Source organism: Mustela nivalis (genome assembly GCF_964662115.1).
Source record: "Mustela nivalis genome assembly, contig: HAP1_SCAFFOLD_1870, whole genome shotgun sequence".
Lineage (NCBI taxonomy): Eukaryota > Metazoa > Chordata > Mammalia > Carnivora > Mustelidae > Mustela > Mustela nivalis.
The window spans coordinates 884-23,521 of record NW_028134794.1 but is presented as its reverse complement, the minus strand read 5'-3'; the positions used below and the strand labels follow the sequence as shown (position 1 = coordinate 23,521).

The 22,638-nt window shown below is 46.5% G+C and overlaps 1 protein-coding gene across 1 annotated transcript; it reads right to left on the bottom strand.

Moving 5' to 3' along the window:
- Positions 1-702: 702 nt before the first annotated feature.
- Positions 703-21,411, bottom strand: LOC309858112 (uncharacterized protein; the record flags this gene model as incomplete). Its single annotated transcript, XM_082750798.1, has 10 exons — positions 21,281-21,411; positions 14,539-14,613; positions 9,185-9,321; positions 6,116-6,233; positions 5,644-5,701; positions 5,138-5,245; positions 3,343-3,536; positions 2,697-2,756; positions 1,570-1,763; positions 703-1,325 (listed from the first exon to the last, which is right to left on the bottom strand). Exons 4-10 carry the CDS (start codon positions 6,190-6,192, stop codon positions 703-705), a joined length of 1,314 nt encoding a protein of 437 aa, XP_082606924.1. The 5' UTR covers positions 6,193-6,233; positions 9,185-9,321; positions 14,539-14,613; positions 21,281-21,411.
- Positions 21,412-22,638: the final 1,227 nt, after the last annotated feature.

Genomic DNA, 22,638 nt, shown 5'->3' with positions numbered 1-22,638 from the left:
AGAGGGTAAGGCAGAGAAGAAGGATGCCGTGTATTATAGGGGATTATTCATTGGTAGAAGGAACATGCCTTCCTTTTTTTATCTTTAAATCATTATTTACTAAATAAACAGTCTGGATAAAGCCTAAAGAACTATTTTATGACCTACCTTGTTAGCAAGAAATGAGAATATTGAAGATATAATTTTAATATTTGATAATATGCCCATTAGAATAGTTGAAACGTAGACTATCCAGAAAAATGAAAGCATGTAAAGGTGTCTCATGGCCCCAGACCTTTCTCTCATGGTTTCTGCTTTTCAAGGCATGCTTCTAAATGGGAAACCTAGCTCAGAATGAAAATAGTTCATTCGGGGGCTTCCCGTGATCTTTGTTCTTTCAGGAACATTCCTATGTAATAAAATGTTATTTGTATAACAAAGTTTGCAAAGAGGGGAATCACACTTATGTTCTGCAGACACACACAGAAGGCCATATTGTAGGATTCCAGCAGAGGAAAATCCAAGTCGAGGTGAAGTGGCCGAGACAGAGAGCAGAGCAGCGGTTGCAGGGACTGGGAAGGGACAGAGCAGTGAGCGATGAGGAGCGCGGGTGTCTCTGTGACGGAAAAGTCGTAGAACGACATGGTTGTGCAACACTCGGGATGGACCTAATGAAAGCTCCATATCCCACTGCAAAGGATGCGAGTAAAATTTTATGTAAACTCAAATTCTATCTTTAATTAAATCTAGTATGTAATTATATACATACACACAAAAGAGAAGAAATACAAAAAAAGCAACGAGGGGGATGGGAAAGACATGCTTTCTGGTTGTAGCAAGCACGAGGTGCTCCTTGGGAGCGAAGCCTGCTTGCTCCACCGAGGCAGGTGGCGGCAGCTCAGGGACCCAGCCCGCTTGCTCCACGGAGGCAGGTGGCGGCAGCTCAGGGACCGAGCCCGCTTGCTCCACGGAGGCAGGTGGCGGCAGCTCAGGGACCCAGCCCGCTTGCTCCACGGAGGCAGGTGGCGGCAGCTCAGGGACCCAGCCCGCTTGCTCCACGGAGGCAGGTGGCGGCAGCTCAGTGGCAGGACCCTGCTGGTCATCCAGGAAAGTCAAAAGGCCTGGTGGCTCTTCCGTGGCAGAGAAGTGAACGAGGGCCCTGACGACCATCTGCCCTGGCCCCAACGGGTCAGGGGGGGTCACTGGTCTTCCTAATCCATAGTGAGCAGCCGCAGCAGGGATGGCGGGGGCCAGCTCAGGCCCCAGAGGTGCAGCGGGTGCCAGAGTGGCTGGTGGAACAACTTCCCGAGACACATCATGATCTTGCTCTGGGGCCGGTGATGTAGCTCCAAGAAGAGAAAGCATCATCAGATGGTTGACTTCCCTCTCGACTTTCCCTTTCCCCACCACTCAGCATGGCCTGCGTTCAAGACCCAGCCCCAGGAAGGTGTCCCCAGCGGAAGCCCATGGGGACAGGGATCTGAGACGACTCACTCCTCTCAGCCCAACTACAATCTATGGAGGCTTCCTCAGGGTGGCCCACCCTGCCTCCTCCTCAGGCCCACATCAGTCAACCCCAGTCCTCCTCACCCCCAGCCTCTGGCTCTGTGGTCTCAGCGCGCTGCCTTTCTGGCAGCAGAAGCTGGGCACGGCGCTGCAGGTCCGAGCCAGGTGCATTGACCTGCAGGTAGGCCAGTACAGCATGCAAGTTGGGAAACTCTGGAGGCTGCACAAAATCCCCTGGATACCTTTCCACCCACATATCCAGGATGGCATAGACGGCCCTGGGGACAGACATGGAGGCAGAGAAGTCAGAGGACAGGGTATGCATCCAAACCAATATCCCAGGGACACCCTGTGGGAACCTGGGCTCCTGGGCTTACAGCTCCTGTCGGAGACCAGTCGGACTCCTTGTCCACCTGCGACCTGGCAGTCCTGCCTGAGACAGGCCTGCTCCCAGACGGTGGGCTGGCCAAAAGCCGCTAGGAGTGGGAGTCCTTGATCAGTGGGGGGAGCCTTTCTGGACTTCTTAGGGGAGCTGGCACACTCCTCAGTCTGTCTCCTTGCCCACGAGCCACTTCAATTCAACTGCACGTGCCCAGGGAGGGGTGGTGCCTGGCCTCTTAATTACCCTCACTGCACTCGCCTCTGCTCCGTGAAGATCCAACCGAGGAGGGAACAAAGGGACTCTGTCTCTAGCCAGGCCTTCCCAGGACCCTCCCCATACCTCCACCGTTAGCTCCTCTGCCCAGTCACTAGGTGCCATGAGAGTGGGTCTGTTTCCACTGACACTCACCTCCCACAGGGTGTGGGATGCCTGCTGCTCCCTGGGCTCTACTGGGTCACCACTCTCCCTGAGCCCCCTCTGAGCACCCAGCGTGCAGGTGCCAACAGAATGCTGTGCAATGGTTCCTAAATCCTGCATTCTGGGTCCCAGAATTGGGGCAGAGAGAGGGCTGGGAGGGGGCAGGGATGGAGCATGACCCTCTCAGGGGTGGAAGCTGTCCTCCATGCCCCTCTGCTCTCCCACAGTGCTCACACACCTACCCCAGTTCCCCAGGGCACCTTCCCAGTTTCCAGTAGAAGCTCTCAGACATTTACTCTAAAGCAGGAATCACAGAGGTGTGCGTGAAGGTCCAGCAGCCCCTCGAACTCACAGTCCCTCACTGCCCTGCTGGAGAGGGAAGGCCCTCCTGGAGCAGCCAAAGCTTACTCACATGTTGCACTGCTCCTGGGGTCCGCCGACTTCATCGTAGCTGGAAGAAACACATCCGAATCTAGAGGAGGCCAGGGGGCATTGCATGAGATGTCTGCGGAAGTTGGCTCTCGCCGCCTGACCCTCGACTAGCCTGCAGCCCTGAGGTGCTCTCTGTTCTGTTCCGGGATCCCATTCAGCTCCGAGACAATCGCCTCCACCTACCGGGGCTTCCTGAATGCTTGCTGAATAAAAGGGCCCCAACCAGCCCATCACCGACATCTGAGTTGCCCTGGCCCCTGCTCACCCTCAGGGATGCCTGCTCTGGATTCACCCACACACAGACCCCAGAAGGAATCTCAGATCTCCTTTTCAGTGGCAGAGGAGCCCAGCTCAAGATCACAGTGAGAGTCAGGAATGAGGCAGAGGTTTCATCATGAGGGGCACGGGAATGTTCAAAGAGCATGCCCACAGGCCCAACAGCAGACTTTTCCACTGGCGCAGGCTACCAAGTGTTCTTTCCCTACAAGACCCCACTGAGTCCCTATAATACCTCTGCCCCAGTTAGGAGCAAGGGAAGCTTGGGGAAGCTTGGGGTCCTGCCAAGTCTCACAACCAGGCATTGGCCAAATCCCACGGAGCAGTTAGGGGCAGGGGAGGGTGCTCACCTTGCAAAGAGGAGGCCCAGCACCTCCTGGGTGGTAGCAAAGCTGTGGTATATTTCCAGAAACGTGTGAACATAGTTTAGATCTTGTTTTAGGACGGCAGTCACCAGGTAATCTATGCTGGCCCCCAATGAACTGGCACGAGTGTTCCATACTATCGAGGTCTTATTCCTCTTCCTCGTTGAGCCATTTTCCCCCTGAGGTGAATCAGAGGAGACATGAGTCAGTGCTGTGGCCACCAGGAGGGTTGGGGCTTGGAGGGCAGAATGAGCCCCCAGATCTCAGGGACTTCTGCAAGAGGTGGGACAAGAGAGCCCAGAGTCCGAAAAAGAATCGGGTGACTCAGTGTCTCATTTGGTTTAGCCTAAGACTCTTGGTTTTGCTTCAGGTCATGCTCTCCGTGTCCTGAGGCTGCGTTCCTCGTAGGGCTGTGTCCATAGGGCAGTGTCTGCTTGAGGATTCTGTCTCTCCCTCTGCTTCTCCCCACTCTCCCCCGGACTCCCTCTCAATCCATCAATCAATCAATCAATTAAGAACTCTTTAAGGAAGGGATATCTGGGTGGCTCAGTGGGTTAAAGCCTCTGCCTTTGGCTTAGGTCATGATCTCAGGGTCCTGGGATCGAGCCCCGCATCGGGCTCTCTGCTCGATGGGGAGCCTACTTCCCCTCTCTGTCTCAGCCTGCCTCTCTGCCTACTTGTGATCTCTGTCTGTCAAATAAAGAAATAAAATTTAAAAAAAAGAAAGAAAGAAGGAAACCTTAAAGGAAAAGAGAAAATGTTCTTGGTATCCATACAAAGAATTGAAAAAAATGATGTCTGAACTTGCTAGTATCTCAGGTCCTTTTGTGAGCGGAGTATTAGTAGCACGTCCCTGCATGAGTGGCATGGATCCTGTGATTTCTGATGACATAGCCCCATTGTTTTTATTTTTTCGAAAGATTTTTTATTTATTTTTTTGACAGAGAGAGAGAGGTCACAAGTAGGCAGAGAGGCAGCCAGACAGAGAGGGGGAAGCAGGCTCCCCACTGAGCAGAGACCCCCCCCCCTGCCAACGTGGGCCTCGATCCCAGGATCGTGAGACCATGACCTGAGCTGCAGGCAGAGGCTGAACCCCCTGAGCCACCCCGGCACCCAACATATCTCATTCTTGAGATGAGAACACAGACGTTTTAGGTGAGAGGGCTTAGGATAGGAGGGCGCGGAGGCTGTAGGATGCAGCACTGTTCATTAGCCACAGAAGGGGATTATATCCAGTCCTGCCCCTGGAAAGGGCTAGATGCCGGTGATAAATGACTGGCCTTCTGGACTGCCAGGCAAGGCAGTGAGGCCCCTGTTCCTCACCCTAGGGGCCCCAAAGATGTGTTCCATCAAAACAAAAGCCCAGAGCAAGAGACAGAGTACCATGGGCCCCATGTCCCTTTGGATCAGAATCTCCCAACTCACTCTTGCAAATGATCATTTGCAAGATTTGTATAACCTGAGGAAGGACTGTTGGGCCACTGGAGACACCTGGGAGCACGAGTTAGGAAAATGCCTAGGCCAGGGCAAAAGGAGTCTAGATCAACGGGATGAGACCTGGTCTAAAGTCTCTTTAATGATACTCCTATAAGTATGTGGACAATGGCTGTGCTTCTGTCCAAGGCGTGGGCAGGACCATGTGGGCCTGTTTGGGGAAGAGATGGGATGCAGATTCACGGGAGTACAGGACTCTAGGAGGCCAGGTTGGCTTCTAGGAAGTGGGGCCCTTGGTGCTACATGGGCATCCCAGGGGTCGAGTCTCCCCAGCACCTGCACTCACCCTGAGCCAGCGCCAGACTCTGTTGGTCGTGTGCGGCTTCTTGTTCTTCGGGGAAGGAGAGCAGCGGATGTCAACATTCAGCTCCTGCACCATGTCCTCTGGAGCGTTCTGTAAAGACAGTGCCCGGCAGGCAGGCAGGAGACCTTAGAGCCCTGTCTGGAGGCCTTTGCTGGTCTTCAGACCCAGGGCGCTCCATTCCAGACACACCACAGCCTAGGTGGCAGAGCCCTCCCCCAAGGAGAGAAACGTGGCCCAGCTTCAGGGCCTTGGATGTGCTCTGGCACAGCTAAGAGGCACCTCAGGAATCCCCGGTGCACCCTGCCCACCCTGACATTGGTGTGAACAAGAAGGGATCACAAGGGTATCCACTGTGCTCACCCTCCTCCAGCCCATGGGCGGGAACCCCCACATATCCCTCCTCCCCTCAAACTCCAGAGGAAGGGATGGGGCTTTCCTAGGACTGTTCAGAGGGGTGGGCATCACCTAGTCTCCTCAGTAGTAAGTACCTTATGGCGTCTCCCTCGAAACATCCTGAGGCATCGCGGGGGTGGTTTCAGCCAACTTCTACAACATGGGAACAAGCCATTTTCCTGGGGGTTCTCGTACCCAGAGCCCCGGGATGTACGTAGACAGGACGAAAACATCTTTCTGTGTCAGATGTTTCTGTCCAATAGTCCTGATACCGGACTAGAGTGTGGGTCCTGGTTGCAGGGGTTATAAGTTGTGGGCCTTTGTGATCCAGGCAGTGACATCACTGCCTGTGATCCCCTACTGGGGCCCACTCCTGGTTGGACCCCTACATGAACAGTGCTCTGGTCTGCCATCTCCTCATCCCCCTTCTGCATGCAAGGCCACATCTTATCTGTACACAGTGACCCCAACACACCCCTCTCCACAGGCCCCCAGGGAAGGTCTGGGAGCAGCCAGGGCCCCAGCTTGCAAACACACCTGGTTTCAGACACAAGTCTCTATTCTTACCTGGTTTGGATCTTAGATAAGCCATTGTGCCTGACAGGGATGGTCCCTTCTCTGCCAAATATGGATGATTCCAGCATGTCTTTCTATCAGATGTCCACAGGCATAGGTTGGATAATAGCTATGATGTTAGAGGAGTGCTGTCACAGGTAGGAAATACCTCCCACCCAATTTCCTCCCTCCTATCAACTTCTTGGAATCTGCTACTAATCAGATCCCACCCCACAGTCCCTCCTGGGGTGTGTGTTTGTGTGCACCAGCACACTCGCTCCTGTGTGCACACATGTGTTCATCAGTGCTCATATTTTGGAACCCAGAAGACAACAGCCCCACCTACAAAGGGCTGGGTAGTAGCTTCTCAAGAACTTAGGCTTCGAATTTTCAGTGAAATCCCTTAGTCAGGGACTGACCTTGGCCCTTGGCCCTTGGCCCTTGGCCCTTGGGTGGGAACAAGTTATGCGGATGATAGGGCTATGGATACATCTGAGGGGAGGCACCTACCTGAAGGAGCCTACTGCAAAGTTTCCATCGACAGCGAGGTGCATGATTGAAACACTTAGGTGTCTACCCCTGTCTGGGACATTCCTGGCTTAAAAGTGTTCAAGGGGTGAAGTGGGGTGATATCCCAGGTGTGACAGCATGATCTCAGGATCCCGGGGGTCCCCAGAAGACCAGGTGGGGCCCGAATGCTTCAGAGTTCCCAGACATCAGTTAGGGAAAATGGCCGAAAACCAGGAAGCTACGTCCTGGCTTTCTACTCTGTAAAGCCCTGTAGTCCGAATCACAGCATAGTTGGGTGATCACTTTCCTGGGAGAGGTCCAGAAGAAGCAGGAGCTTGGTGAGACCTCTGACACCTCGCAGGTCTGGTGTTGGTCTGTGTCACTGGAATCCATAGAACCTGGAGTGGGTGGTTCCCACCTCCTGGGTGGCTCTGCTGGTTAAGCAACTGCCTTCAGCTCAGGTCATGATCCCGGATTCCTGGGATCGAATCCCACATAGGGCTTCAGCTCCTTGGGGAGTCTGCTTCTCCCTCTGACCTTCTCTGCTCTCATGCACTCTCTCACTCAAATAAATAAAATCTTTAAAAACAAAACAAAACAAAACAGTTGGAATTGGAACTCAGTCACGTGCCTAAGATAAAAATGCCTCGTCCCTGGCAGGGTGAACTCACAGAGTTCTGACAGAATCCGAGGATATAAGACTGGTGGAATGTTTTTTTCTGTGCGGGCCCAGCTCCGGGGTAGGGAGCAGGGTGTGGTGACAGTCACCTCAGCCATTGGTGCTGCAAGCCTTCAGGGAGTAAAACAGCGACACTTGCTGGAACCCAGGGCTCGTCTCTGCTGCTTGGGCCAGCTGCAGTTGCACCAGGGGAAGTCCACCTGAGGATCAGGGCAAGAGCCCCTCCCCTAGAAGGCCATCACGAACAGCTCACCCCCTGCTGAGCACAGAGTCCAACTCAGGGCAGGATCCCAGGACTCAAAAGATCAAGACCTGAGCTGAAACTCAACAACTGAGCCACCCAGGCTCCCCTCCAAGAGTAGCCTTAAGTGAGAGGAAATTAAAATTAGATCAATCCTTAATATGCATGAATTTTTAAAAAGAGTAGGAGAAGGAAGAGAAAGAAGAAAGCCAAGAGCAGCGAGACAGTAGTCAAGGAATAATATGAATTTTACTAAAGTGTGGCATGAGACAAAACTAGAAAGAAAGAAAGAAAGAACTTTATTAGTAGTATCTCTTTGGTATGACCAAATGTGCTTTGTTTTTATAATACATACTTGCAAAAATGTCTTCCTATTATTTAAAGCATGCATGAATTATTTCAATTTTATTTTTAATATTTAAAGAAAGGGTGTTATATAATTTACTTTCTCAAATGTCTTAGGACTTCTGGCAGGAATCCTCCTCAACCACGCTGCATCGCCAAAGGTCTTGGAGGTGATCCTTGACTGTGTTCTTGAACATGAACCAGTAATAGTAGACTTTCCTGCATCGTGTTTGTTTCTTTTATTGTCCTTGCCACAGTGAAAAGTACTTATTAATTTTCTTATGTACATATTAAGTGTCTCTTTCTGTCTCACTTATCAACTCCAAAAGGGCAGTCACCTTTTCTGTTGTATTCACCAATATAGAATCAATTGCCTAGCACAATGACACATGAGGTAGGAACTCAATAAATACCTTTGAATGAATAAATATATAAACCAAGAAAGTGAAATCGTATCACAGAGTTTGGAAGTGTAATCGAAGTGTAATCGAAAATGTATAAATGCAAATAAAAATTGATTCATTGGAGCAAATGGTTGCCAATTTGTCATCACAAAATGGGCCATTAGTGTCCAGATTGTTTTTTTTTTACTGCTTTCTCATTACTATTTTTCACTAAGATTTGCTATTCCCCAAACATAGCCATATCATCTGGGAAAAGAATAAACAGTTGTTTCTGATGTAGTGTAAACTCGTGAACCAGCGCGAAGGTGAGGCAATTGATGCCCCCAGAGCACACGATGTCAGGAGACACTCACGCCTAGGTTTGCGCAAGCCTCAGCCATGAACCTTCATGACCCTGCAAGCGAGTGCCTCCTTAAATTTTGTACCCTAGGGGCCTCCCTTGTCCCATTCTGGCATCTCTGTTAGTTTATCTATTATTTGTTCTTTCTATAAACTTATCCTTGGAAGAGAAAAGAGTGCATGTCCAGGCTATGTCAGCTTGCCAACAGCAGGTTCATGAATGTCCTTCTTTTCCTACGCAGATTTCTTTCCCATCTCTTGACTGCCTGCCAGACCCACATAACAAAACCTCCAGGTTGGTTAGGACGATCTCTTTCCTTTCCTCCAGTCCCATACTGCTCTTTGGGACCAAGCTGACTGGCTGCCCTAAACATTTTTGTTATCCAACCTTAGCTGGTGTGTAATGAGACTTGTTACTCTGCTCTTCTTCATCACTCTGTGCAGGCCAGAGTTTACCAATGAGGTGCTGGGTCTCAGTGCATAGACCCCTTTCTGTGCCTTCAACATACTTTATGTTAACTACTTCCCAACATTTAAAATTGCCAATTTTACAGGGGAGATACCATGATCACGAAGGTGGTTTTCCCAGGGCGAGGCTTATCCATTGCACTCCGGATGTGCTGACCCCTGCGATTTCCCCAAATGTGGGAAACTCGACTGCATAATTTGTGGTAGTGGGGGACTGCGTTCGCGCTTTCCCCTGAAAAAAATAAAATAAAATAAAGTAAAGTAAAATTGCCAATTTTACATGAAAATCCAGATGTACAAAATCTCAAAAATGGAAAAAAAAACACATTTTTCAAAAGATTTTCTTTTCTTAATGTTAGGAGAGAGAGGATGTGCACGTGCATGAGTTGGAGGAGGGGCAGAGGCAGAGGGAGAGGAACAGACACCTAAACAGACCCCATGCTAAGCAGGGAACCCTACATAAGGCTTAATCTCACCACCCAATCATGACCTGAGCCAAAACCAAGAGTTGGTGCTTAATCAACAGAGCTGCCCAGGTGCCCCATACAACACATTAAAAAAAAAAAAAGAAAGAAAAAAAAAAGAAAATCTGACAAGATTTTTCTCAGTGTCTGTTTGTTAGGAAAAAGATTTCCATGCCCCTCACAAATTAGAGAACTGGTTTAACATACATCTCCTGGAGACTTTCTTAACTTGGTTTGCTGACCTTCTTCGGGATGGGTTCTAGCAATTTGCTTCCACACAGCCTCTTTCCTTGCTGAATATGCATCAGCCAATGCCTTCCGTGTACATTAACACTATTCCCCAAATACTTTCTCTCCATCTATACACAGGATATGGACTGTATATCTGACTTTGTTTGGACGGATCGGGCCATGGAACTAGTTCTAGCAATGAGTGACGAGTAGAAATTTTATGTTTCTTATGGCTGAGCATTTAATTGTTAGTGCGAGCCTTTAGAGATCTCATTTTCCCTCTTTAGTGACAGGGAACATGGAAGGTAAGTGAAGCTTTCCAGCCTGTGTTCCTCAGTGGCTTTAATGAACAGAATTCCCTGTCACTTTGCAATGGACATGTAGTAAGACCAAGAAATAAACTTTTGGGGACACTTGGGTGGCTCAGTCGGTTAAGCCACTGCCTTTGGCTCAGGTCATGATTCCAGGGTCCTGGGATTGAGTTCTGCACTGGGCTCCTTGCTCAGTGGGAAGCCTGCTTCTCCCTCTGCCTGCTATTCCCCCTACTTGTGTTTTCTTTCTCTCTCTCTGACAAATAAATAAAATATTAAAAAGAAGAAAGAAAGAAAGAAAGAAAGAAAGAAAGAAAGAAAGAAAGAAAGAAAGAAAGAAAGAAAGAAACTTGTTGGAACTGCTTGTTGTCACCACAAAACCTAGTCTATCTTGACTGATAGGATGCTCTTGGTCACATCTATAGTTTTGTTTCTCCTTTCAGATTTAATCAAGCCCAATGTTTTAAGAAAATCAAAGGCAATTATGTCACAGATTGCCTTCTCAGAGTTCTAAGATCTGAGCAACAGAGAGAAAAAATAGCACCTGATGCAGCTATGTGGATGAGAAATGAATTTATAAAATTGACTTTCTATTCCAGAATGTTCTTTGCAATGATCATTGTTTTTCCTTTCGTAGAATATTAGGCAATTGTGTTAAACATGAAAATACACTCAGAGGTTTTTGTTTGTATTGTGTAAGTGTTTTTCAGTATCATTATTAAGATTTTATAGAAATACTTTTGTAATATGTGTGGTTCCTATATTTCTTCATGGAATTTTATTAAAATCCAGTTTTTCCCAAAGAAACACATTTCTATTTAATGATGCAAATTAATGGAAAAATAAGATGTGACACTCCAAAATTCACTTTACATGTCACTGTTAAAGGCATATATCTATTCCAAATGAGGAGATGCAATTCTAGTTCACATAGCCTCAGAAGTAATTAGATACTTCAACTAGTATTAATAATGCTACAACTATTCACGGGCGAAGATCAACAAACCCAGTCACACCTAGTTGAGGTGCTTTGGAATCAGAGGCAGAAGAGGGAGCAAGATTATGTGGGTCCCTGTTCTCTCTGCATCCTTCAGAGGAAGGCCTGCTGGACAGGGGGCTAAGAATGGACTTGACCATAGGGTTGGGTTCCTTCATAGAGGTTGGATTCCAATGCCATGGGAGGGAACATGGACAGCAGCCTTTCTCAAGGTCTCCAGTGCCAAGCAGAGCAAGCTTGGGTGCCAGATATTCAGAGGACTGCTGGTTCCTGAGGAACTTGGGGGCCCCAGTGCAACTGAAAATTGACAGTGGGTGCAGCTTAACCCATTGGGAGAGGTGTAGTCACGCAAGGACACTCATGCAACAACCTGACTGCCCATACCCACACTGCCATGTCGTAGGCGCCCATCACAGGCTAGCCAAAAATCTAGGTGCTTTATACTTGCTAGCTCTTACCTTCACTATCACCCTTTAAGATGGATATAATTATTACTAATTTTACAGGTGAGGAGAATGAGGCTCCAGGGAAGTTAGGTTATTTATCTAAAGTTAGCTGACTTGTAAATGGCAGAATCAGGATTTAAACCAGGTTGTGCTCTTTTCCTCTGTGTTTACTTATATGATATGATATTACCTGATACGATATTAAATAAATACAATAGGAAAATGGCTACTGAAAATACAATTCACAGTATTTTAAAGATACATAACTTTTTAAATAATCACTATATTGATCAAACTACATCTTCAAAATGGACCCTCCCTTCCTCTAGCCAAGACACCAACAATGATGACACCTCTATTGATTTTTGCTAAAGAGTGGCACTTGAAACATTGGAGAGAACCTGGTGCTTGCCAGAAGTCAAGGCCTTGCACCGGTTCTGAAAAGATCTAAAAAATTTGAGAATGTGGAGTTGGTGTTTGTGGTGGTGGTGGTGTGTGTGTGTGTTTATGTGTGTGTGTGTGTGTGTGTGTGTGTGTGTGTGTGTGTGTGTGTGTTGTAAGGAGGGATTGCCAGAATTGGGATTACAGTGAATAGTGAATGGTCTTGACTACTTTGGGGCCTGAGATAACTCCAAATCCAAGGGTTCCCTCAGAAAATTCAGGGCCATTCAGATGGCCTTAAATATTTTGAAATGAGGGAGAGTACCCAAGACAAAGAGAGAAATCACTGGAAGCTCCTGTACTGACCTGTCAGGTCTTCTAAGACACTTGCAGCCAGTAACTACCCATAGTGAATTCTGAACTCCCTCAGAATTCAGGGATGCAAGCTGAGGTTTAGTGACCTCTAAGAGCTGAGGATCCAGCCAGGTGGGACATCTTCCCCACCCACCACAGGCAACTGTGTTCTTTAGAAAAGAGCAAGGGGCAGGAGCTCCAGACACCTGTTAACTACAGCCTGTTCTTCTCACGCCTCAGAACTCTATACATAAGGAAAATAAACTGGGTCATCGCTGCTGGTGTAGGGACTTTGTGTCAGGTTTTAGGGGGAAAAGATGGGCTTTAATGTAGCAGGATGATCTGTCATCATTTTCTGGAAGCTGATTGTAAGCCCGAAACCAGAACATTGCCGATTTTGGAATCTCCTCAGAGGATAACAGAAAGCTGACAAAGGTTAGCTTTCAGCTTTACTTTGGGTAAATGGTCCAACATGCTGTGGCCTACATTCCTCAGCTATAAAATAAGAATATACGATGACTTGTTTGAAACTGGGCCACAATAACATATTGAAAGGTGCCATATAAACACGGAGCTGTAGAATCATGGACTCTTAGAAGGCCGACAAGAGCATTTAGTTCACCCTCCATTTACAGATAAGCACATGCTTATGTGGTCCAAGCAGAGGAGGGGCTATTCTCATTTTATAGTCCTTCCAAGCAGAATTCACACTGCTGTTAGTCTATTTTGATAGTCCACAGCTTAAGAAATGCCTCCCGATGCTGTCTTAATTTCCACAGATTGCATCCCTTGAACGACCACCTCTAGCGTCCTTGGGCATCCCTGGTACCCTTGTTGGACTCACTGTGCTGAGTTGGGATATCCCTCTTGTTGCTGCCCCAGGTAGGGGCCATGCCTCTGAGGCAGGAGGTCAACATCTCTGGAGAGAAGAGGTAATCCCAAGATCTTCAGCAGGAAAGAAGAACATGGAGGGTGGGGAGACAGCTCTGGCTCTCGGGGCCACAATCCCTCAGGAATAGACCTCGAAGCCTCTACAGATACTTAAAGGACTCCCAGAAGGTAAGGGTTATCCAAAGGTCTCTCCCATGGGGGCAGTCCAGGAGCTAGGTCAAGAGGTGTCCATGCGAAGGACCTCAGGACAAACAGGTGATGGCTATATGTCATAAACCAGACTATCAGTGTATATTGCTAAGTGTGCTTTATTGTCCCAAGACTTTACTCCAGATCCCCCGGGGCAAGAATTTTCTTTTCTCTTCTCTTAGAAGGGAGATTTGTGGAAATGTTGGGCTGCACTGTATCATAGCATTTCTTCTGTGAGAATATTGGCTGTTTTCTCCATGGATCATGCCGGCGCAGATGCTTCCTTGTCCTTCTCTAAGCTCTTCATTCACTCAACAAGCATTTCATGAGCACTTACAATGGGCTAAGTGTTGAGAATCTAGCTGTGAGCACAATACACCTGGTATCTGTCCTCAGGGAGGGTACAGTGGACAGAGATTAGACTTCCCCGCTCCTGAGACTGGGATCCTACTATCTCTTCACTGCCCCTCCTCACATTCCACTCCGCCCTCCGACTGGGACACTAGCTTACTGACCAGGGTAAAGTATCCTCTCCCTGGAGATTTCCTGTTGCCTACACCAGGACCTTCTCATTGTATGTGCTCTCTTCGTATCTCTGAATGCTGGGGGACTCCCAGGAAGACAACCCTGCACTTGCTAGGTGATGATCGGAAAGTACATGGTTCATTCAGCAAGTACTAGACTGTTAGCCAGCTGTGTGGATGCTGGGCTGCTTCTGGACCAGGAATTAATTGCCCCCGTCAAGACTGGCCGGTTTCAAGACAGTCCTAATTGACGAGGGAAGCTCACTTGGCTGCTATGAAACTAGCCAGATGCCCACTGCCGTGCCCTCAACAATAAGTCACGTTCAATTCCAACTCGCCAGATGCCCACTGCCATGCGCTCAACAATGAGTCATGGTCAAACCCCGGATGTTAATGAAATCACAAATCTGGATGACGCTCTTGACACCTTGAACGTGAATGCTAAAATAAAGGGCCTTGGTAATAGGACTGGCCTTTCTGGAACACCACTAAGCCCTCACCAGTCAGGTTCCAGCTGCCAAAACAGGGACCTCATAACCGGCTTGCTGTCACTCCAACCCCAGAGCTTAGCATCATCTGGCAGGGGCGGCATGAGAGTTAAACAGATGACATGGGATAAAACAAGGCAGGATACTTCAGAGGCAGATAATTTACAGGTTACCTGTGCACGTTTTGCCTTTTGACTTGTCCCTCTTCCCCCCTGCCCCGACTTTGCCACTGCTGCCAGGCTGGTTTCCTAGAAGGGAGCAAGAAAACAATTTTATTTTCTAGGAGCGCCCCTGGTAAGTGTTTAGGAAAAGTTCAAAGTTAAAAATTGCCTACATGAGGTTTTGGAACAACCTCTTTAATGATAATGACCCATATTTTCCTGGTTGAATTCCTCGAAAGCCCTCTGCCTGTGTGAATACAGCCCTGGACAGGTGGGAGCGGAGGGCAGGCAGAGGCTTTAGGAACTCCCGCTCCATTCGAGTATCCTATGATGTATGGTGGGTGTATTCCCAGAAACCGCCCCCCATCGCCTCCCGCAAATGTTGTGATACAGTTATCTCCGGAAGAGAAAAAGTACCGGGGAAATCAAGCTACCTGACTAGGAAAGCTGGTGATTTTCTTTCCTTTGATCTGTTTCTTAGGAAAAAAAATTCTTAAAAAAAAAAATCCCAGAACATCCAGTATAATAAGCCTGACTAACTATAGTATTACACGCTCACTAACTAGCCTCAGGCAAAGTAGCAGCCTTGAGCCTGAGACTTTCTCTCAGAACCTCTCCAGTCCCAGCATCTGTTGTGCTTGCTGTCACCTCCAGGGTCACTTCAGCATTTCACCTCCTCAGGTTCTGAACCAGTCCCCCCCACGCGGAGCTCGACGCAGCTGCTCGAGTGCAAGCCAGGGCACGAGGAGCATTATTTCAGATGGAACAAGTGTCTGATGGAAAGCTTACACAACTGCAGCCGGTCCTGGACAATCTACCTGATCGTTTCACCCCCAGCCAGGTGGGTGTTCCAGAAGCAGGTGGCGCTTTACAAGAGAACAGCGCGATGGCATGAAATTGCATCTCCTGATTCGATTCCCCCCTAAGCATCGCTTGCTCATCCCACCAGTGACGGTGGACAGACCCGGTGGTGCCTCCCACCCCACTTTCAGCTTAGTCACCCCAAGTGATGTATATATGCGAGACCACCCTTGTCTCCAGATAAAATAAGGAAGGGAATCTGAAGGGTGTTGCGGTGTCCTCTGCTCGCTGCCACACCCCTTCCTGTTCCTTTTCCCTTCAGTCTAATGAATCGTTTGTCTTTCTTTTCCTCCCGCTCAAAAATGCTCATGCTTATGTGTGGGGTTTTTTGTTTTGTTTTGTTTTTGTTGTTGTTGTTGTATGTTTTTTTTTTTTTAATAGTTTCCAATAGAAACCATACACATTTTCCAGGACATTTCTCCAAATTTTTTTTGCACTAAGGCCTGACTTTTTAATAGAGTCAGAAGTGGTTCTCGTGTTAAAAACAGAGGTTTCTGGTTTCCATGGGCATTCAAAGCTAAATTCTTCACTAGATCTTAATGAGATTCTGAATCATAGTTTTAATTTTGCTTGTTTAACCACTTGTGTTGTTTTGTTACTGCTCTAAGAGTTTTCAAATACGTCCAAAGGAGGGTAACCAGAAACAGTCCATGTAAGAGACAGTTCATGTAGGAGACAGAGTAAGTCAAGCAGAGACTATCTGAACCAAACAGCAAATAGCACTGAAGAGCCAGTCAAAAGTGCGGCTCTAGGGGTGTGTGGGTGACTCACTTGGCTAAGCAACCCGCTCTTGATTTCTGCTCAGGTCCTGATCATAGGGTCTTGGGATTGGTCTCAGGCTCTGTGGGGAGTAGGCTTGGGATTCTCTCTCTACCTCCCCCTCTCCCCTCCGCCTGCTCACAACAAACAAACAAACAAACAAACAAACAGTAAATAAAGGGTTTTTTTAAGTGTGGCTACAACAAATTATTAAAATTTTTAAAAAACAAAATTAGATAACCTGAACTCTCTGTTGTAGGTATATCGGTCATGAATATGAAAATGTGCTTAAAATGCATAGAAAGGGAGCCTGGGGAATTGCTCAGGAGTAACTGACACTAGTAAGAGATTGGGAGCCAGTGTGGGGGCAGGAACTAAAAGGGAGTCATGGTCCTCTAAAAAATAAAAATAAAAATACCACATGGTCCAGTAATTGCACTACAGGGTATTTACCCCCAAAAGACAAAAATACTAGTTCAAAAACATGTACGCCCTCCTATGCTTATGACAGCATTATTTACAATAGCCACAATGTGGGAGCAACCTAAATGTCCACTGATAGATGAGCGGATAAAGAAGAAGTCATACATTAAGTGGTATATATCAGCCATTTAAAAAATGAAATCTTGCCATTTACAACAACAGTGACAGACCGAGAGGGCATTATGCTAAGTGAAATAAGTCAGACAGAGAACGAGAAATACCATACGATTTTATTTATGTATAGCATCTAAAAAGCAAAACAAGTGAACGAACTAAAAAGGCAGGAAGAGACCCATAAATATAGAGAATAAACTGATGGTTGTCTCCACGGTGGCGGTGTGGGGGGTGGGAGGGAGGGCAAAATCATTGAAGGGGAGTGGGAGATACAGGCTTCTAGTTATGGTGGGAGTAAGTCACGAGGACGAAAGGTACAACGTAGGGAATGGAGTCAACAATACTGTCATAGTGTTGTATGGGGACAGATGGGACCTCTGCCTATGGTGAGCATGGTGTAATGTCCATTGAATCCCTATGTTGAACTAACATAACATTCTGTGTCAACTATACATCAGTAAAAAAGACAAAGAGGAAATGAAAAGGAGGGCACCTGCACACAGAGGCAGGCACAGAGGGAGGACCAGGGAAGACACAGAAGCCAGGAACAGCTGAGGTCACTGAAGCCAGGAGAGAAACAAGGAAGTGATTCTCCTCCACAGCCCTCAGAAGGAACCAATCCAGCCATCCCCTCGATCACAGACTTACGGCTACCAAAGTGGGAAGACTTCTGTTGTTTAAGCTGGAAGAAAATAAGGTGGCGGGGAAGTGAGTGAGATTTGACTTGGATTACTGCTGTGTCACTGGATCTGTCATAAGAAAAATGCGATACTCATGTAATCTACGTGCGTACACATGCTGACACACATCGGCAAACATGGATACATATGTGTATAAAAGAGAACAGTAACCTTAAACTTTATTATACTTCTGCAAAAGTCCTATAGTAGTATAATCACCCCTAGAGGCTCAAAATTCTTATTATGCTGAAGCTTGTGGGCTTCAGAAGGCTTTGTCTTTCCTTATTGCAATGGTTCTCAGCCTTGGATGCTCGCTAGAATCAATGGGGACATTCAAATCTCGATGCCAACGCCATATCCTAGACTAATGAAGTCAGAATCTCTGCAAGGGAAACTGGCTCCAGCTTTTTTTAAAGCTCCCCAGGTGATTTCAATATGTGACCAAAGTTGAGAACAAGTTTTACTCTGTAACCCCTCAAAGGGAGGGTCTATGTCTGCTTTGTCTTTATGTCCTCACAGCACCTCAGTTAGTGACTTACATCAATATAATGAGGAGATCCGGAGCCTCCAATATTCTCAGAGGGAGAAAAAAAGCCCTAATAACCAGAAGTTAGTAATGTGTTAGGACTAACGCACGCAGATTAATAAGTCCTAACACCGTTTCTCTCTCTGTCCCTCCCTCCCCACTTGTCCTCTCTCTTGCTCTTGCCCTCTCTTGCAAAAACAAACAAACCAATATATAAATAAAAATATGCAGTGGAATATTACTGATTTACATCAGTGTGGATGAAACTGGAGGAAATTGTGCTCAGTGAAATAAGTCAAACAGAGAAAGACAATTATCACATAGTTTCACTTATTTGTGGAACATAAGGAATAGCATGGAGGACATTAGGAGAAGGAAGGGAAAAATGAAAAGGGGGAAATCAGAGGGAAGATGAACTAGGAGAGACTATGGGATCTGAGAAACAAACCAAGGGTTTTAGAGGGGAGGGGGTGGGGGGATGGGTTGGCCCGGTGATGGGTATTAAGGAGGGCACGGATTGCAAGGAGCACTGGATGTTATACGCAAACAATGAATCATGGAACACTGCATCAGAAACCCATGACGTACTGTATGGTGACTAACATAACATAATAAAAAAAAATTATAACAGCAAACAAACAAATAAGTAAAAGCTTAAAATAAAGCAAAAAACCTTAAGTGTCTGCCTTCACCTCAGGTCATGATCTCAGGGTCCTAAGATCAAGACACGTATCGGGCTCCCTGCTGAACGGGGAGTCTGCTTCTCCCTCTGCCCCTCCCCCCAACTTGTGTGCTCTCTCACTCTCGCTGTCTCTTGCAAAAATAAATAAATAAAATTATGAGTTCCAACAGACAGCATCATGCCCTTTTGATGCCTTCAGGATCTGCGTCTTTTCACACACACACACACACACACACACACACACACACACACACACACATCTGTACACACACAGTCCTTTGCTGGGTATCTCCTCAGAGCCTGAGAATTTGGTGGTGGTGGGGTGCGGATTCTTTGGTCAGGTGATATCCCAATAGAGCAAGGTGAAAGCTGCCAACCAGCTGTGTCTCTCACTGATGTCAAAGAAAAGATTGTAAATGGATTTCTAAGTCACTGTTGAGCAGAAGGTCTCTTTGGAAGGACCCCTCAGCTTCCTCATGACTGCTTCCCAAAATGGATTACATTACTCCTGAGACATTGCCCAATCTTATTTGGGACAGTGAGTTCCTCGGGACATAGCAATAAGTCTTTCTGAAAAGAGAATTTAGAAATTTGAAGTTCTTCAGATATATTTTGGGTTTTTTCTTGAAAATGGAGCCAAAGGTTTCCTCTACTCCTGGCACAGCTGGTGTTGATGGTTGTGGTGGCTTCGTCTAAAATTTTGTGCTTTCAATGTTATGATCCTTGGGTGTATCAAACCTGTTATAAAGTTCGTACTGGGGGCAGAGGGTCCATATTAATTAAGCAGTTGGGATTACCCACATTTGATATGGTCCTCAGAACAGCTCAGGTGGTTATATTAATTGCTTAGCTGTTGATCTCTTGAAGACAAGATTTCAGCGACAGAATTTCTGGTGTTTGAGTAGATTATAATTCCATTAGAAATACCCCTGTAATATATTAGTAAGGTACTTTTAAAAATAATCTACATAGCATTCTATCTTGTGTCTTTCTTTAATTGGTATGAGATCAATGCAGCATTATTTAAGTTCAAATATCTTGAGGTGGTTTTTTTTTTTAATCTTATTAAGCGATAGCTTCACAACAGATTTTGTGAAATCCTATTACTCAAAGAACCTCTAAAATCAATGTTCCTATGTATTTTAAAAATCAAAAAACTTCTAATTATTTAAAAAAGTGTCTGCATTTTACATCACTTAGTGGCATGTATATTTTATGCGTTTATAATTCCAAATATAGAATAAATAATTCTATTAAATCCCAGTATTTTGGAGAAAAACAACATTAGTCAGCTCTATAAATTATGGCATGATAAGTCAGATTGTTCCCTCTGTAACAGTGTAAGAGTTGCAAACTTTTCATCATGACAGGAACAGAGAGAGAGAGAAAAATTCAGATGGGGGAAAACTATGACCTCTTTGCATTGTCTCTTTTCAGGATGACATTTCAGAGCCCATCTCTGCTGGGCTGGTGTCTGCCCACCTGGCCACACAGTCAGGTTTGTTTTTGTCAGCTCTAGCCCCGATCCACATCATGCAATGCACACATTTCCTACTCCATTCATCAGTCGCTATGTCATTCATGGTCAGAGTGGTCTCTCTCACAGTGATGGCTTATGGAAGTTGTGCTACGCCACGCCTTCCTTTCCCTCCTGCTTCTCTCCTTTGAAGTTCAGCCCACTGGCCCCTCCCTCCCTCCACTGCTTGCTTTCTCTGGCTTCAGAAATCCTGGGACAGACTGAACGGGAATTTGCACCAGAGTCCCAGGATAGGAGAAGCACCTGTGCCCAAGGATAGGTTAGGTTAGCACCACAGTCACCAACATACACCTGGGTTGCCTCCTTAAGTGCTTAGTCTCTAGCGTGCTTCCTTCAATAAAGACACCATTCATCAAACACTGGAAATGTACATGAAGGAAGAATAAGCCAGCAGCGAATTGTGACTTTGTGTTCATGGGCACATTTAAGAGTGTCTGAACAGCCCCAATTCTCTGTTGGCTCTGAAACTTCAGGCAGCTCCTCTTCCTGTGGCCTTACTTCTCCAGGGGACTGAAAAGACCCAAGGTAGGGATCGGTCCCTCCCCCTGGGACAGAAATTTCACATATGGTACCTCTGTTCATTCTCAACATGACTCTCCCTTCAGAGAAAAGAACCAAGGCTCAAAGGGGTTCAATCCACCTAGCAAGCAAGTGGCAGAGCCAGGACTCAGCCCAGAGCCGCCTGGTTCCAACGTCCATGTCCCTCCCTCCCACCACCCACGTCACTAGAGAGGGAAATGCAGTGTGTCTGTGCCAGCCTCGTACCTACACATTAAGTGAAGGTTGGGATGATAAGGAGCCCGACAATGACTGACCAGTACCATTACAACACTTTGCTTTGTCGTCTTGGATGCTTTTATTACATATCCAAAAAGACAATTCATCAGGCAGAATTGTATTTGTTCAGTATTTCATTTTCAGTTCCGGCTTGTTTCCTTCCTTCCTGCCTTTACTTGTGTCCTTCTCGCCTTCCTTCCTTCCCTCCCTCCCGCCCTCCCTGCCTCCTTCCTTCGTTCCTTCCCGCACCATCACATTGTCCCGGACTGTAACTAAGGGTAAAGCAATTAGGCTTTACTCTGCCTGTTTAGGAGATGCAGTCCCTGGTTCCCTACAGAGAAGTCTTCTTCAAGACAACTGGGTGGCTCAGTCAGTTATGTGTCTGTGTTCAACTCAGGTCATGATCCCAGGGTCCTGGGATGGAGCCTCACATCAGGTTCCCTGCTCAGTGGGGAGCCTGCTTCCTCCTCTCCCTCTGCTGCTCCCATGTTTATGCTCTCTCTCTCTCTGTCAAATAAATAAATTCCTGTTTTTTTTTTTAAATCTTCTTTACCAAAGAATGACAGCTTCCAAAGATAGAAGAAATGGTAGAATTAGGAAGTCACCATTTTGCAACTCCCCATGGAAAAACTGATTCAGGTAAGAGCCATCAATGAATGCTACAAGCATTGGGTAGAAGATTGTGGGGAATAGGATCTTTGGACATTACCAAAGTATCACCCCACTGGTGACTTGCCAATTTTAAGAGAACAATATACTATCACAAAGGCCAGTACTGGTGGCTGACAACTCAACCAAGGAAGAAAACTCAACAGTATGCACACCCTGGTGTTGTACCCCCGACTCAAAGCAGCAGGAAGTATCCAGTATCACCCAGAGTATTTGTTCCTGATATGTTTAACCTGCACTTAACCAAGGTTTTAGACCTAACTGCCAGTGTATAGGAAAGTCGATAGCTAGAATGTGGAGGTAATGACACTACAGAGAAACAGTTAGACTTGTGGGACATTTTACAAGACAAACTGGCCTCATCTCTCCAGAAAATCAATCTGATCATGGAAAGCAGATCAATGCTTGCCTGGAACAAGGAGCAGAGGGGATATGACTGCAGAGAGGCACAAAGGATCTTTCTGGGCCAACAGAAATCTGCATTTTGATTGTTTTTTGTTTGATTTGATGGGACAGTTACATCGGTGCATACAGTTGTCAAAATTAATGAACAGTACACTTACAGCTGAATTTCTAAGGTCAAGTTAAGCATTGATGCAGATGATTTTTAAAACAAAAACAAATTATCAGTGTCACAGAAAAAAGTGAAGCCATGGGTTGTCTTTATTGTCTTGACACAATATTTAAATTGTCTAAAGACCCATTACAACCAGATATAATAAGAGAAGTTCAACTAGATCTGTGCTTAAAGAAAAGGGGGACAACTAAGAAAGACATTTTGGGGATAATGAAGAGAATTGAAGCAAACTGGATGCTAGATCATCCTGAGAAACGTAAAAGATTTTTCTTCTGCTTTCTGGTGGGGTAATGTTCTTATTGTTAGAAGATACTTGTTGAATTATTTAAGAGAGAAGGGTCATTAATTGCTATACTAGAAGCTATATAAGGACATGTAGAAAGAGAAAGCAAAGACAGCATAAAGTTATCAATGGTTTAATTCTGCACAAAGAATTCACTGATATTT